At 48.1% G+C, this 14,154-nt stretch overlaps 1 protein-coding gene and 1 long non-coding RNA gene across 2 annotated transcripts in view; one reads left to right on the top strand and one right to left on the bottom strand.

Moving 5' to 3' along the window:
- Positions 1-13,799, top strand: part of ALDH1A2 (aldehyde dehydrogenase 1 family member A2) — a 95,826-nt gene extending 82,027 nt beyond the window's left edge. The window contains exons 9-13 of the mRNA XM_077881249.1: positions 1,288-1,472; positions 2,849-3,013; positions 3,682-3,839; positions 4,203-4,277; positions 11,967-13,799. Coding sequence (XP_077737375.1) covers positions 1,288-1,472; positions 2,849-3,013; positions 3,682-3,839; positions 4,203-4,277; positions 11,967-12,039 — 656 coding nt within the window. The 3' untranslated portion in view covers positions 12,040-13,799. The remainder of the gene's footprint in view (positions 1-1,287; positions 1,473-2,848; positions 3,014-3,681; positions 3,840-4,202; positions 4,278-11,966) is intronic.
- On the bottom strand, positions 5,432-6,159 carry LOC144303286 (uncharacterized). The gene is made up of 2 exons (XR_013370343.1): positions 5,959-6,159; positions 5,432-5,556 (listed from the first exon to the last, which is right to left on the bottom strand). It is a non-coding gene; the product is annotated as an uncharacterized LOC144303286 (long non-coding RNA).
- Positions 13,800-14,154: the final 355 nt, after the last annotated feature.

The raw sequence follows: 14,154 nt of genomic DNA, 5'->3' as shown, positions 1-14,154 counted from the left end.
ATTTTCCCAGAGCCACAGCCCCTCCTCTGTTTAGTCCTTCCATCCTCTGCTGCTTCCGTGACTTCCAGCCAGAATGACTAGCACTTTGGTCAGTTCTGTATGAATGGGCCTAAATTGGAGGTGGTCAAGCCTTGAAGGTAGGACTTTATGGCAGCGTGGAGCAGTCACTTAGGAAAGCCCATGTCTCCAGGCAGGAGGCCCTCTAGGCCACTCTGCATAGGTGTGGTCTTTCTGTTTAGAAAAGCTTTCTAAGGAATAAAAATTCAAAATCTCTTTCAACGCCTTTTTTCTCCCTTCTCCTCCCACCAGGCAGGGCTGCTTTCTCTTTCACCTCTGGAGACGTCAGAAAGCAGAAAGCAGATTGCTTGACTTTCAGCCCCAGCTCAGAGTCCGTGAAAAGTTCAGCATCAGCTTCATGTTAGTTGTCAGAAGGATCGGAACTGTCACACCTAAATTTCTCTTGGGCAGTGGACCCTCTATTGACACGATTGATTGATAGATGAGTGACTGATGGATTCAGTCAGTCATTTAGCAATCAGCACACACCAGATTAGTCCTCTCTTGAAGTATAAGCTCTGAGATGAAGGAACTATGTGCTGCTATACAATTCCATGTAAATGTAGAGGAAATTTGGTGTGTTTCAAGAAGATCTAAGTTTAATTCAGCACAATACTAGTTAAACATACAGCTACAAGGCTCTATAGATCAAGGATTGCAAGCTGGCAGTCCCCAGACCAAAAGCAGGCCATACGTACGTTTACCTGTTTAAATGTCACACAGCATTTTAAAAAATAAAAACTAAACATTAAAAATCCTGATTTCTGTTTTTTCTTAAAATTGGATATCTGGCAACCAGTGGTGTACAGTCATGCATAGCAACAGCCAGATGCGGTGGCTTTCCTTCTGAGTCTCCATCAGATTCTTTTACTAGCTGGCAGATTCATACCATTACATTATCTGCTTAGCCTCTTGGCATACGGGGACTTGGGACTCCTGTTCTAGATGCTGTGGTCCAGCCCCCCTTTTCACAGAAGAAAGAGACTCAGAGAAGTGAAGCTGTCCAAGTTCCAAGTTCACATAGCAAGTAATGTCAGGATCTAGTTAGAACTTCCAACTACACTGTGTTCTCAATCCAGGCCTTTCCCCTGTGTTGCCAACTTACCGTTACGCTCTGTGGTGAGCGTGGCATTATACCCGGGGCTCTGGGAGAGGGAAGGGAGGCAACTCCAGAGACGGACCCCTCTGCAGGTGAACTAGAGCTGAGGACGCGGCTGTTTCCTCTTGCAGTGGACTACGCCGTGGAGCAGGCTCACCAGGGGGTGTTCTTCAACCAAGGCCAGTGCTGCACCGCGGGGTCTCGCATCTTTGTGGAAGAGTCCATCTATGAGGAGTTTGTCAGAAGAAGTGTGGAGCGGGCCAAGAGGCGCATAGTGGGGAGTCCCTTTGATCCCACCACTGAGCAGGGACCCCAGGTAGAGAAATCATAAACATTCCCTTTCTTAATCCCTGGCGAGCACCGGACACTCTAGTGGGACCCCAGAAACAACTTCTTTCTCCACTCCCTGCTTACTCTTCCACCCCATCTTCATGACTGGAAACGTCACTGGGGAGGCATTGCTTATCCTAATGCTTCCCTTGCCCTGTCTAAACTTTATCTCTGAAACGTCAAGGGGTTAAGATTGCCTCAAGGATACTTTGAACTTTGGGGGTAAACTGGAGTCTCTTAGCTCTAAAGAAAGTCCTGAGCATGACAAAATGGATGTTGACCTGAGACCCCAGTCCCGGGCCTAACCACTGGCCTTCAAGACATCCCTACAGATGCCACAGTCATGGAGAGCGACTATCTGCCTTTCTCAGAGCCCTTTACCCTTTCATCAGTGGCTCAGGAATCTCTCTGCCAACCTGACCTACTTTGGGGAGGTCACTCGTGGCTTGTGAATGTGTAGGAACTAGAGGGCTGTCTACTTACCCTTCTGCTGTGTGGTTATCTCTTACTCTGAATGCTTCTTGCGATGGGGTGGGGAGGGCCCCATAAGTCCCCGCAGTCCATACTGTTTGGCTCTGCAGGTTCTCCACAGTCATCAAAGCATATTTCCAGGTAGAGTTCTGGTTTAATTTTAAACTGTAGATCTATCTACAGTTAAAGGATATTTGGATCAGATTGCATCTGGATCTCTAGCATATGGGTCTTCACGATAAGAAACAACATCTAGGTTTGGGGACCATTTGAAAGAGGATTGATGTTCTAGTGGAGCAATTCAAACTCAAATGAATTTAGGTTTTTGTATTTACCATAATAATGGAGTGATGACTATGACTTGGTGGAGGGCAAGACTAACCTTATTTTATGGAATAGGAAGCTAGTCCTTGCTTTTTCTACTTAACCTTTTCCTCTAAATGTGTAGTAAGAGCTCCATTAAAAATAGACCCCAATAGGATTTGGAGCACCATATAGTTTACCTATTGTTTTCATTTTTTTAGTATCAGTATTTGTTGAACTGTTCATTTGGTTATAGTAGTTAGTTTTTCCCTATTTAGAAGCTGCAAATAATCAATTAGCCAGTTTCTCCATCATTTAGAAACATTGTCTAAATCTTCATCTGGTATTTCTGATTTGGCAGGATCATCAGGGCAGTACATTTATTGGAATTCTCAATACATTAAGTTGAACTATACAAAGTCACCATTTTTTTTCAGGGGAAAAAATGGCTAAAATGGCAGCAGTTCCACATAACTGAACTAGATATAATGGAGCTTTGAAAAAAATCACAAGTGAGAGATCCTTGAGTACACATTTCTGTTTTCATAGAAGACTTTACACAGAGTCATTAGAAAATTTCTTTTGTAGATTGATAAGAAACAGTACAACAAGATCCTGGAACTCATCCAGAGTGGTGTGGCTGAGGGTGCCAAGCTGGAATGTGGCGGCAAAGGCCTGGGCCGAAAGGGGTTTTTCATCGAGCCCACAGTGTTTTCCAACGTCACCGATGATATGCGCATTGCCAAGGAGGAGGTATCAAAAATGGGGATCTAACAAAAGCCACACCTTTCTTGGGACAGCTTCCAGAGCATTTCCTGCAGACGATATTATGGTTTGGGCTCTTTATGTTTTATATACATTCTGTAACTGCACTAAACATGGCTGTGAAAATCCTGTTTTCAAGAAAACGTTAAATCAGAAGGTAAACAAGCTAGATGGAGGCCGGGTGACATGCTGTACGATTGCAATTATTATTAGCCGAGAGGACAATCATAGTAGCCCATCATTCGCCCTAGCAATGTGCTGGCGACAGTTCAGTTCCTTCAACCGTGGGTTACTAAGTTGTTCATCAGAAGAAAAAAGCATCCAAGCAGCCTCACATTTGTGCGAGAGAGGGACCAGGAACACACCAGCCAGCAGTCTAGGGCAGTGGTCCTGAGTTCTGGAGCAGTGTCTGGGGAATCACAGAGAAAGCAGTCTTGTCAGGGAGGGTGGTGGAGAAGGGCGTTAAATGAACCCTAAGGTTAGACTCCTGTGTAATCCCGTTCTGGCCAGTTTGAGAAATTTTACAGTTCTGTGTTGCTACAACTTAAATGTCATTTAAATAATGAAGGCAGAGCAAACTTGCTTTGAAATGCGGAAAGCAAGTAAGTAAAGGATGGCAGAGCAACCCCATGTTGGGTCACATGATTTTGTTGCAGATCTTTGGCCCTGTTCAGGAAATTCTGAGGTTTAAGACTATGGATGAAGTTATCGAAAGAGCCAATAACTCAGACTTTGGACTTGTAGCAGCCGTCTTCACTAACGACATCAACAAGGCCCTCACAGTGTCTTCTGCAATGCAAGCTGGGACTGTTTGGTAAGAGCAGAGTCAGCCTCATGGCTCTGGCCATAATGCAAGCCATTGGTAGCATAGGGGCGTAGGGGCCTCATAATCTCTGGAATGTGGGTGAAATAAGCATATCCTCCCAGGGGGAGGGAAAGAAGGAAGGCAACCAGCCTTCACCCTGGAAAGGGATATACACTCCTTACCAGCTAGGTCAGGAAATCACAGCAAATTTTAAATTATAAATATTTCATATGCAAAAAAAAGGGAATTAAAAAATAAAACTTTTAAAAGAAATATTATGCTGTGGCATATATATTTAACTTAGTAATTATATAAATAACTACTTCTGAGCAAGCAGATTCATACTAACGGTACTATGTTTCCTTCTCTTAGGATCAATTGTTACAATGCCTTAAATGCCCAGAGCCCCTTTGGGGGATTCAAGATGTCTGGAAATGGGAGAGAAATGTAAGTGGCCAAAGTTGGTGGCGCCTGCAGAGAAACAGGGATTGCGCAAATATCAGCCTAGAGGAGTTTGCAAACAATTGTTTAATTCTCTTACTCTCATCCATTCACTAAACAAACATTTTGTTGAGTGCACACTTCTATACACGAAGCACTGCACTCCATATCACAAAGGTCAATAACACACAAGTCCCTTCTCTTACATGGAGATGGCTAAAAATTAATATACCATCTAGTTTATAAAATCAGGGCTACTTTCTTGATGGAAATGTGCCAGACATCTTGCAAGTACAGAGGAAACAATCCATTGATTTTGCCTGATGGGGTCAGAGAAGACTTCACAAAGCAAATACCGTTTCAGTGTTTGGGGGGCAGTCCTTCCATGTAGAGGGAGTCGTAGGAACAAAGGCATGAAGGCACAGCAAATACAGAATATCAGGGAGTTTGGTGTTTCAAACATAGGTCACCCACTGCCAGCCCACGGACAAATCTGGCCTGCAGAAACTTTTCGTTTTGCCTCACAACATTTTAAAATCCTTAACTGACATTCAAAAATGAAGAGGCTTTCCGTAAAATCAGGATTTCTTGCTTATTCTCATTCCCCCATAGCAAAATTGCTGCAGCTGTGAGCTCTAGAACACGCCTTATTCCCCCACCATTCCTGCTGCTTCTGGACTGAATATTGGTTACCATTGACTTCCCAAGCCCCTCACTTTTGTCCCCTACTCTGCTCCGGTAGGTTGTCTGAAGCTGGGACCACAGGGTTTTGGATGTAGGATGGCTGGGGGGGACTTGCCGAAGGCACAAGTGGGAAGGTGGTTGTAAACTCAGTCTCAGAGGGCTTAGGCATTCTATGGGAGCTGAGGAGATCCCAGAGGTTTTAAGGCAGAGATCCCTGGCCAGTAGAGGATGTCCTGGCAAAGACTAGAGGAAGAAGACCTGCCCCAAGGATTTCACAGTAACAGTGATAGATACCATTAAATGCCTGCTCTGTGTATGGCTTTATGTTAGCTTCTTTCCTGAAGTCTCATTTGATTGTCACGACGACAGAGTGGGATAGATACACCGACCTTCCCACCCACCGTGGTTCGGGTGGGGAACTGAGGCTTACACTAGCTAAGCAGCTTGCCCAGGTCACACAGCCAGTAAGTGGCCGATGTGGAGTTTGAATGTCGGTTTCAGTGACTCCTGTGATATCCAGCCAAGGAAGCAGGGGGGGCCAGGTGCACATACTCTTCAAGGAAGAGATCAGAGCTGGGAAGAGTCCTGAGAGGCAGAGGACCTGGAAAATGGGATAGTAGTGGAGGTAAATTACACTCAAGGGGCTTTTATTTGCAGCCTTCATATATAAATGGATTTTTTGAGTGACATTCAGAGGCTGACCCAGGTCATCCAGGGTCTTCCTGAACTGACACGTCCCTCCCCATAATAAAAATGTTTTTTTAAATTTCCCCCTGGGGTGCCTGGGTGGTCCATTCAGTTAAGTGTCCGACTCAGCCCACATCATGATCTCAGGGTTGTCAGATCGAGCCCCGTGTTGGGTTCTGAGCTGAGCGTGGATTCTGCTTGAGATTCTCTCTCTCTCTCCCTCTTCCTCTGCTCTTCCAACCCTCTGCCCCTTCTGCCCCAGCTCACACACTCACTTTCTCAAAAACAAAACAAAAAGAAAAAACAAAGACCTCACCATTTTCCTTCCTCTTCAAAGGAGCCTCGTTCCATGTTTCTTAAATCCTGTGACTCCCAAGAGGAAACATCCTCATGTCTGTTCACTCCGCCGTTATTGAATGTATCCTTGCATGAGCCAGTGCCAGTTCATGGTCAGTCTGCTGTAGTATTGAGTGCTTGGCTCATGGGGGAAGATGTGGCTCGTCAAAGCACTTGACATTTTGCTGGATAAATGAAATATACAACATTAAAAGAGTCAGAAGAATTCCAGGGAAGACCATGAAGTCATAAAGGAGTTCAGGGATAGGGGAGATCATTGTGAACTATAGAAGCCTGGAAAACCTTTAAGTAGGACCAAATACAGGGATTTGAATTGGCCTTTAATGGAGAGCAACATTGAGGTAGATGGAGAGGAATAATTTGCAGGGTTGGCGGGCAAAGTGAGGTAGGAGTGGGAGAAGAGTGAGTAGAGTGAGTAGAGGTATTGTGGGAGAATTATGGTGTTGGGACAAAGTACAGTGAACCCCTAAGACCGGCACAGAGGATTTACATACGATTCAGATACTTCAGCTGGTAATTTCTAGCTCTTAGCCATTAAACTGTAAGTTAAGCATAGCTGTAAGGCTAAGAGCAGAGTTTCTAGAATCACATTGCTAAAGATATATATCCTGGCTCTATTGCTTAATACCTGTGCAACCTTAGACAATTTACTTAATCTCACTAAGCCTCTGTTTTCTCATCTCTAAAATGGGAATATTTATAGTACCTACCCCAAAAGGTTGCGATGAGGATAAAGTGGTAGGATTTACCAGATATCCAGCAGTGTCTGGCAAACCTCAAGAAATGTTAGCTGCCATCATCACTGGTGGTCAAGTAGATGACTGTTACGTAGGTGATCCTTCTTTTTCTTAATAAATGTCTTACTTTGGAAGTGTGGCAGAATTTTTCCTGAATTTCAGCTTGTATCATCAACTTCTACTCAGTCCCTGGGAATGCCAGGAAGAAATCTCTCTTGCTTCTGGCCTTCAGTGTTTCCCACTTGCTTTACAGCCAGAACCCAGAACCGGTCATTTGCTCGGTTATTAGTATTTTTTCAGCTTTTATGAAGTCTTTGTGTGCTCCGAGTATCTCTTCTTCACTTGCATATGGCCCTAACTTTCTGTTTCCACCTTTCAAGATGCATTTATCTTGGTATTCTGTGTGCTTTCCTGGTCTCTGAAATGTTAGGACAATCACTGGCTCTGGGAATACTGCTCACACTGACTGCTTTATTACAGATCATTAAGAGGGTGAATCATGGGCATAAAATATAATCAATAATTGCTGGTTGATAGAGCTTGTCCCAGGCTAGCCCTGGACCCTCAGCATGGACAGGATTCAGGCTTGTGACATTGTCCAGGTCCAGTCTCTTCCCATTAGAAACCTTACCCTTGCCTGGAGTGGCCCAGGAGATAGTTTGACTATGTCAGGCTCATATGGAGAGCAGTGGCCCAAGAGACCGAAAAGCAACCTTTCTCAACTTACCTCCTTGGTGCCATAGTCATTTGGCCTTCCCAGTACAGTTAAAAAATAACAGTTCTCTTTGATGAGACTCACTTCATCTTGTCTAAACGATATGGTTCTTTGTCCCTACTTGCTCCCAAAACATGTTTTTTCTTCCTTAAATGACTTAGAATGGTCTCAAAGTCTTCAAATTAAAAAACCTTCCCTATCCTGGTTCCCCACTCTTCCTTCTCACGGCCATCCCAGAAATTCCTCTTACCTTCCTTTGGACAGTATTATTCATCTCATGGCCTCACGAACCCCATGTGGCTCTGGTCCCTGGCACTCCTTTGCCCATCTCTCGGAGGCATAGAGACAAGAAGTAGCCCTTTGTGCAAACAAGCTGCAAGGTGGGCTGTGGGCGGGTGGGCTGTGGGAGCCCCTGAGGCTGCCCTCTGCAGATTACCTGGTGGGCCCATCTCTGATTCCCAGGGTCACAGAGGGGGCTCGCTCACCTCAGGCCCGCCCTTCAACCAGTTCCCCCTGTTTCACTCTCCCTGCCCCCTCCCTTACTCCTCTTTTAAGCTTCCCCGAGCCAAGCTGTAAATACATGTCACAAACTGGGAGCATGGAAAGAAAGCTGTGGACCTCAGCATTTTAAAAACTAAGGACACAGGCCTTGAAGATGAGAAGCTTATTAGGATATTCTAAATAAGGGCTTCCCAAGTTTGCATGTCTGCATGCATGTGTGCCCATAGATATACATACATGCATGCGTGTGCACCGAAAGTCACATGCAGTCTGGGCGAAGGGGCTTGCTGAGACTGCTTATCTGGGGACCAACTCTCAGAGATTTTGCTTTAGTAAATCTGGGCTAAGACTGAGGATCTATGCTACTAACAAGCTTCTGGAATGATTGTGGTGCAGGTGGTCTGGAGACCTCACTCTGAGAAATGTTGCTGTAAGGCAAAGAAAGGAGCAGGGATGTATACATCCTACGTAGAAATCCCTCTTTGTTTTAGGAGTGATTTTCTAAAATAGCTGGCTCAGAGACCCCCAAATCTAACATCTTACCTTACTTGTAAGTATGCCAGGTTTGGTTCATGGTAGAGAATATAAGCCAGTCTGGCTCAGAAGCGGGAATACAGGCGTCGGGGCGTGCGTCTGCCCGGGCGCACTGTGGGGCTGTGGAGGCGACCGGACCAAGAGATCGGGGTGCGGCAAGAGCAGTGTGTATGCTTTTGCACTGTAGTGCTGTTCTTCCATGGAATTTAACCGGATTAAGTTAGATTTGAGAGAAAGCCCCCGGAATGAGATGGCGAAATAGCTGAGGAATCTGTATGTGGGGCCTTCGGAGACTTTCCAGCAGCGCTTCTCAAAGGGTGGCCCAAATAACCACCTGCATCATAATCTCCTGGGCTCTTCCCCAGACCTACTGGGACAGAGTCTTTGGTGGGGATGGTCAGGAATCCACAATGTAAGCAAGCTCCAAGGGTGATCCTTGTGTTTCCGAAGGCTGAGAGATGACCGGGTGCCAAGGGGACGGGGTGGCTCTCCTGGAGCCACACAGCCAGCCAGTGGCAGGGCTGAGCCGACATTCCTGCCTGTTGCCCCCCAGCCCCAGGGTTGTTTCTGTGGCAGACCTGAGTCCACTCCTCATCCTCGGAGCACCATGGTGGCACAGGGCTGCCCGGGACCCAGGGGAGGAGCTCCTCCAGTCCTCGATGATTTCCCATTGCACCCAGGGATTAGGGGACCCCGTCGTCCCACCTGAAAGCCACCATGCCACCACACTCTGACTCTGCAGGCTTCCTTACACTTCTCACAACCGACTTAGAGATCTGAGTGGGAGGAAATGATTTGGGGTCTGCCCCATGTGCGTGCACAAGCTGAGAAAAAAGAAGGGAGTGACCTCACTTCAAACAGGAGGCAGATGATGTCCATGATGAAGAGGCACTTTGAGAATTGCCCAAGGGCAGGAAAAAGTCCCGAGAGAGCCAAAGCTGAGCTGGTAATAAAGACTCAGGGCCTGGAAGGAGCTCATGAGGGAAGCTGATACTGAGTGGGACAATCCCAGATTTATTCTCATTCCCGTGAGCAAGAACGGTGGTCGCCACAGATGAGAGAAGGGCACAGGTGCCCTGCTCCCTCCGAAGCTGCCTCTCCTATCCTGGTGGGGAGGGCACAGGCGCAACGACTCAGGTGACCTCGGTGCTCAGAGGTGCTGCTGCTGCTGGCAAAGTGACTGGAGCCTTGTGCAAGGCAGGGGGTTTCTGGAAGGAAGGAAGAATGAATCATTTACAGCAGGTCTTGATTGTAAAGACCAGTTACGGTAACACACTATCTTTCATACATGACTCCTTTTTTAAAGATTTTTTTTTTTAAAGATCTTATTTATTCATGAGAGACACAGAGAGAGAGAGGCAGAGACACAGGCAGAGGGAGAAGCAGGCTCCATGCAGGGAGCCCGACGTGGGACTCGATCCCGGGTCTCAAGGATCACGCGCTGGGCTGAAGGCGACGCCAAATCGCTGAGCCACCTGGGCTGCCCAAGATTTATTTATTTTTTGAGAGAGCAGAGGAGGGGCACAGGAGGAGAGATTCCCAAGCAGACTCCATGCTGAGCGCAGAGAGCGACCCGAGGCTCGATCTCACAACCGAGACCAGGAACCTACCTGAAACCAAGAGTTGGCCGCGTAACCAACTGCGTCCCCCAGGCACCCCATCTGTGACTCTTTTAAAAACAGCCCTTATTAATATTAATATTAATATTAATTATTAATATTTTCTTGTTCAGATATATCTCTAAGTGTTCTGTTCATTCCTGGCAGAGGTGGTATATCAACAGGCTAAAACTGGGGACGGGGGTCCACGGGTGCCACTGGAGCTTGATGCTGCAGGCTGCCCACTGGGTTCGGTGAGGGCAGAAAGCAGGGGCAGCAAACCCCAAGTCCCTGGGAGGAGACAGGCTTGGGCAGCCGCCGTGGCAGGGGTGCGCACAAGGTGCTCTGTGAACGTGGAGGGAGGAGCACCTCCTCCTGAGAGAGCCAGGAAGAGCCTCACTGAGGACTGACTTTAAAAAGGATGGAGGCGGGGACACCTATCTGGGTGGTTCAGCAGTTGAGCGTCTGCCTTCGGCTCAGGGTGTGATCCCGGGGTCCCGGGATCGAGTCCCGCATCGGGCTCCCCGCAGGGAGCCTGCTTCCCCCTCTGCCTGTGTCTCTGCCTCATGAATACATAAATAAAATCTTTTTTTAAAAAAAAGGAAAAAAGTTCAGTTTTCTAAAAAAAAGGAGAATGTGCTTGATTTTACCATGAAATAAAGAAAAGCGGGAAAGGGCACTGAAAATGTGGTGAAATGAGAAGAGGACAGAGGGGAAGAGAAGGAGCACTGTGGCACGAGGCATGGCCCCACCCCGGCACCCCGAGGGCAGGGCTCAGAGACCTGGTGTGGAGTGTCCCGAGGGCCCCATGGAGACAGGGGGCCCAGCTCCCACCTTCGAAACCATTACCCAGTGTCTGGGTGCGCCCAGCTCACTACTTCCCTTATGGTCAGTTATTCTGATTTCTTCTCTCTTCCCCCCGACTGGGGGGAGGGGGGGGGGCGGCCCTGCGGGCAGCACATGGCAGGGTTGTTTTTAAGGCATTGCTGGCGATCTGCGCTCTTCCCTGCTAGGCCTTTGGGTCTTCACTTCCATTTGTTAAGTCTAAGGACCAGTGAAAAGGAAATCCAGAGCATCAAAAAGGGGGCGTCGCAGCCTGGAAATCTCTGTTTCTTTCAGCCCAGGTGGACTAGGTGTCTAGGGGAGAGACTGGGACGCAGCCACGCCGGGGGGCGCCCAGCGGCAGGAGTGGGTCTGAGAGGAGGAAAGCACCCATCGTCCTCGAGGGACGCAGTGGCGTGGCTGGGAATGCTGCACCCTCCCGCGCAGTGCTGTGAAGACAGATCGGCCTCTGCCTTTAAGAACCCGTCACTGCGGGCAGCCTGGGGGGCTCAGAGGTTTAGCGCCGCCTTCAGCCCCAGGCCTGATCCTGGAGACCCGGGATCGAGTCCCACGTCTGGCTCCCTGCATGGAGCCTGCTTCTCCCTCTGCCTGTGTCTCTGCCTCTCTCTCTCTCTCTCAGGAAAAAATAAATAAAACCTTTAAAAAAAAAAAAATCCTGGGCAGCCTGGGTGGCTCAGCAGTTTAGCGCCTGCCTTCGGCCCAGGGTGTGATCCTGGAGACCCAGGATCGAGTCCCGTGTCGGGCTCCCTGCATGGGGCCTGTTTCTCCCTCTGCCTGCCTGTGTCTCTGCCCCCCCCCCCAAAGAATAAATAAAAAATATTAAATAATAATAATAATAATAATAATAAATTGGTAAAAAAAAAAAAAAAACGGTCGCTGCTCGTGACATGACGGCTCTCCGCTCCTCAGAGGAGGGCTGGGCTGGCCACTCGTTAGACGTTTCTCCCTGGACCCCCAGGGCTGCTGGGTGCAGGTGCTGAAGGGCCACGCCAGGCTGCCGGGGCCCTGGTGCCTGACGCTGCCTGTTTCTGCCTTTCAGGGGGGAGTTCGGCTTGCGAGAGTACTCCGAGGTGAAGACGGTGACAGTAAAGATCCCCCAGAAGAACTCCTAAGAAGGCCAAGGAGGACGGTGGAGGCCAGCCCGCAGGACTCTCCCTCTCTGCTCTCCCTGGGGGGCCCGGCTCTCAGGAATCCAAAGTCCATACTCGGTCCTTATTTAAAGATTTAAATAACGACACGTAGGCCAGGCCGTCATCGCATAACGAAAGCCGACCGTGTGGGCCCGGTTTCCTGGCACTCTGTAAGGGATCACCTTCATGATACCAAATATTGGGGAGAGTGGGACGGAGGCAGGAGGCGTCACTGTCGGGTACCTCCAGTCCCCCTTTCCGTCGTGATGGGCAGTTCCTTTTATCCCAAGGAACTTTCCTCCTGAGGAGAGGTCATCTTTCCATTGTCTCCCTTTATCCCCTTCCAGCCTCTCCCCACTCACCCACTCCTCCCACCCGTCCAAGGAGATCTCTCAACTGAGCTCATTTGGGGCAGATGTTTGGGCCGGGAACAATTTTCCAAGGTCTTGCAGCCAAATTACCATTTCATGTTATCCACTTCTTCAAAGCAAAACATGAAATGGTTTTAGTTAGAGCCAGACCAGACTGAGACTGCCAGGAGCTGGTACGCTGCAGATGTACCAAGAACTGAGACCTTGGGGTGCTCCTTGACCCAGCCTGGCTTTCTCACATCCGTACAAGACAGGAGTGAAAGATCAGGAAGATGGAGATCCAGAGATCGTCACGTGCAGCTTGCGGCTTCTGAGCTTGCTGCTTGGGTTTTAGGGTGTGTGGGTGTGCGTGTGTGTTTCCTTCCTTCTGGGTGATTCTGGAATAAGGCAGGGGGGCGGGTTGTTTTTCATAAATTGATAAGATCTTTTTCCAAAGCCTCTCTTACCAATCAACCCCAAAACGAATCGGGGAGGCTCAAGAATTTGGTAAAAAGTAATGCTGGGGGCCTTGCAGAAATAAGTTCATTTTCAATCCTAGCTGACAGTTCTCATGAAGTGAATTGTCTCTGCGGAGGGACTCCACTGGCTGCTTCTGCCCCCTGCTCTCCCTCCCGCCCCTCTGCACCTACACCGCTACTCCCAGTGCTCTGGGTGTCACTCCGGCCTATCGTGCCCTAAATCCACTGGCAGTAACCTTGGAAAATCCGGCCAAGCCCGGAGGTTCCCGTTTCCATTTGCAGAGCTGCAGCGTGCCACGATGACCACGCTCCACCAGAGCTCAGCCGTCACGTCCTGTGCCTCGTCCACGCGTGCTTTTCCCTCCTGGCAAAGCAGTCCCTCTCCCTCTCCCCCAGCCACGCACTTCCTCTTCCACTCTCCAGCTCATCCACCCGTTGACAGACAGTGTCACCGTCCTCTCCTCCTTCCCTTTTCCTGGTTGCTGAACCCAATCCAGTCTGTAACCTAGATGAAGATCATTTATTTAAAAGTACCAAACATAACCTAGAGTACACGGAATATGGACCGCACGTAGGTAGCCTTCTGTATGTAATGGGTTTCTGCTTTCTCACCAGACCAGTTTTCTATTTATAAGTCTCGTCTATTCATGATGTTTAAAAGGAAGCTCCATTTGCTGTTCTCTACAAACGACAGTGCATTCAGTGGCCCGATGCCTCGAGAGATGCCATGCTTCTGAATCCTTCCATGTGAATGTCATGCTCTCCTCCTATAGCCTGTGTCCAAGTGAACATACCCATTAACCAGCTAGTTACCTTTTCGACTGCAATATAGAATGTGAAAATGAAGATTTATTTCTTTTAATTTACTTAAAAAGAAACCTCTGTGCTAGCAATAAAGCATTTATATTGTGTACTCCTTGGGATTATGTGGCTGTGTTTATAAATCTTTGTGTCATACGGAGTATATTTGGGTCCTTCTCTCAGCTGCTGGGTTTTTCAGCTGTGCCGTTTTCTCTGGTTACTGAGCAGAAGTCTGCGAGAGTGTATTTTACCAGAATGCAGCAGAGTAAACAAGGCCCTTGTTTTCTGACACTATTTAAGATCTGTCTATACATACAGTTTTGTGTGGCAAACAAGTGCAATCAGGTATGAGATCTATGAGATGACTGTTTTCATTCAAAACAGCCTCTGTGAAAGCTAAAACGTAAAAGAGTGTTTAGGGCCTAGTCCTGAGAGTCGTGGGCTACACGGCAGAGCTCGCATTGCTG

This window comes from Canis aureus, chromosome 32 (assembly GCF_053574225.1).
Source record: "Canis aureus isolate CA01 chromosome 32, VMU_Caureus_v.1.0, whole genome shotgun sequence".
NCBI classification, from domain to species: domain Eukaryota; kingdom Metazoa; phylum Chordata; class Mammalia; order Carnivora; family Canidae; genus Canis; species Canis aureus.
Note: the sequence above shows the minus strand (reverse complement) of the source record. Positions and strands in the feature narration are given on the sequence as shown.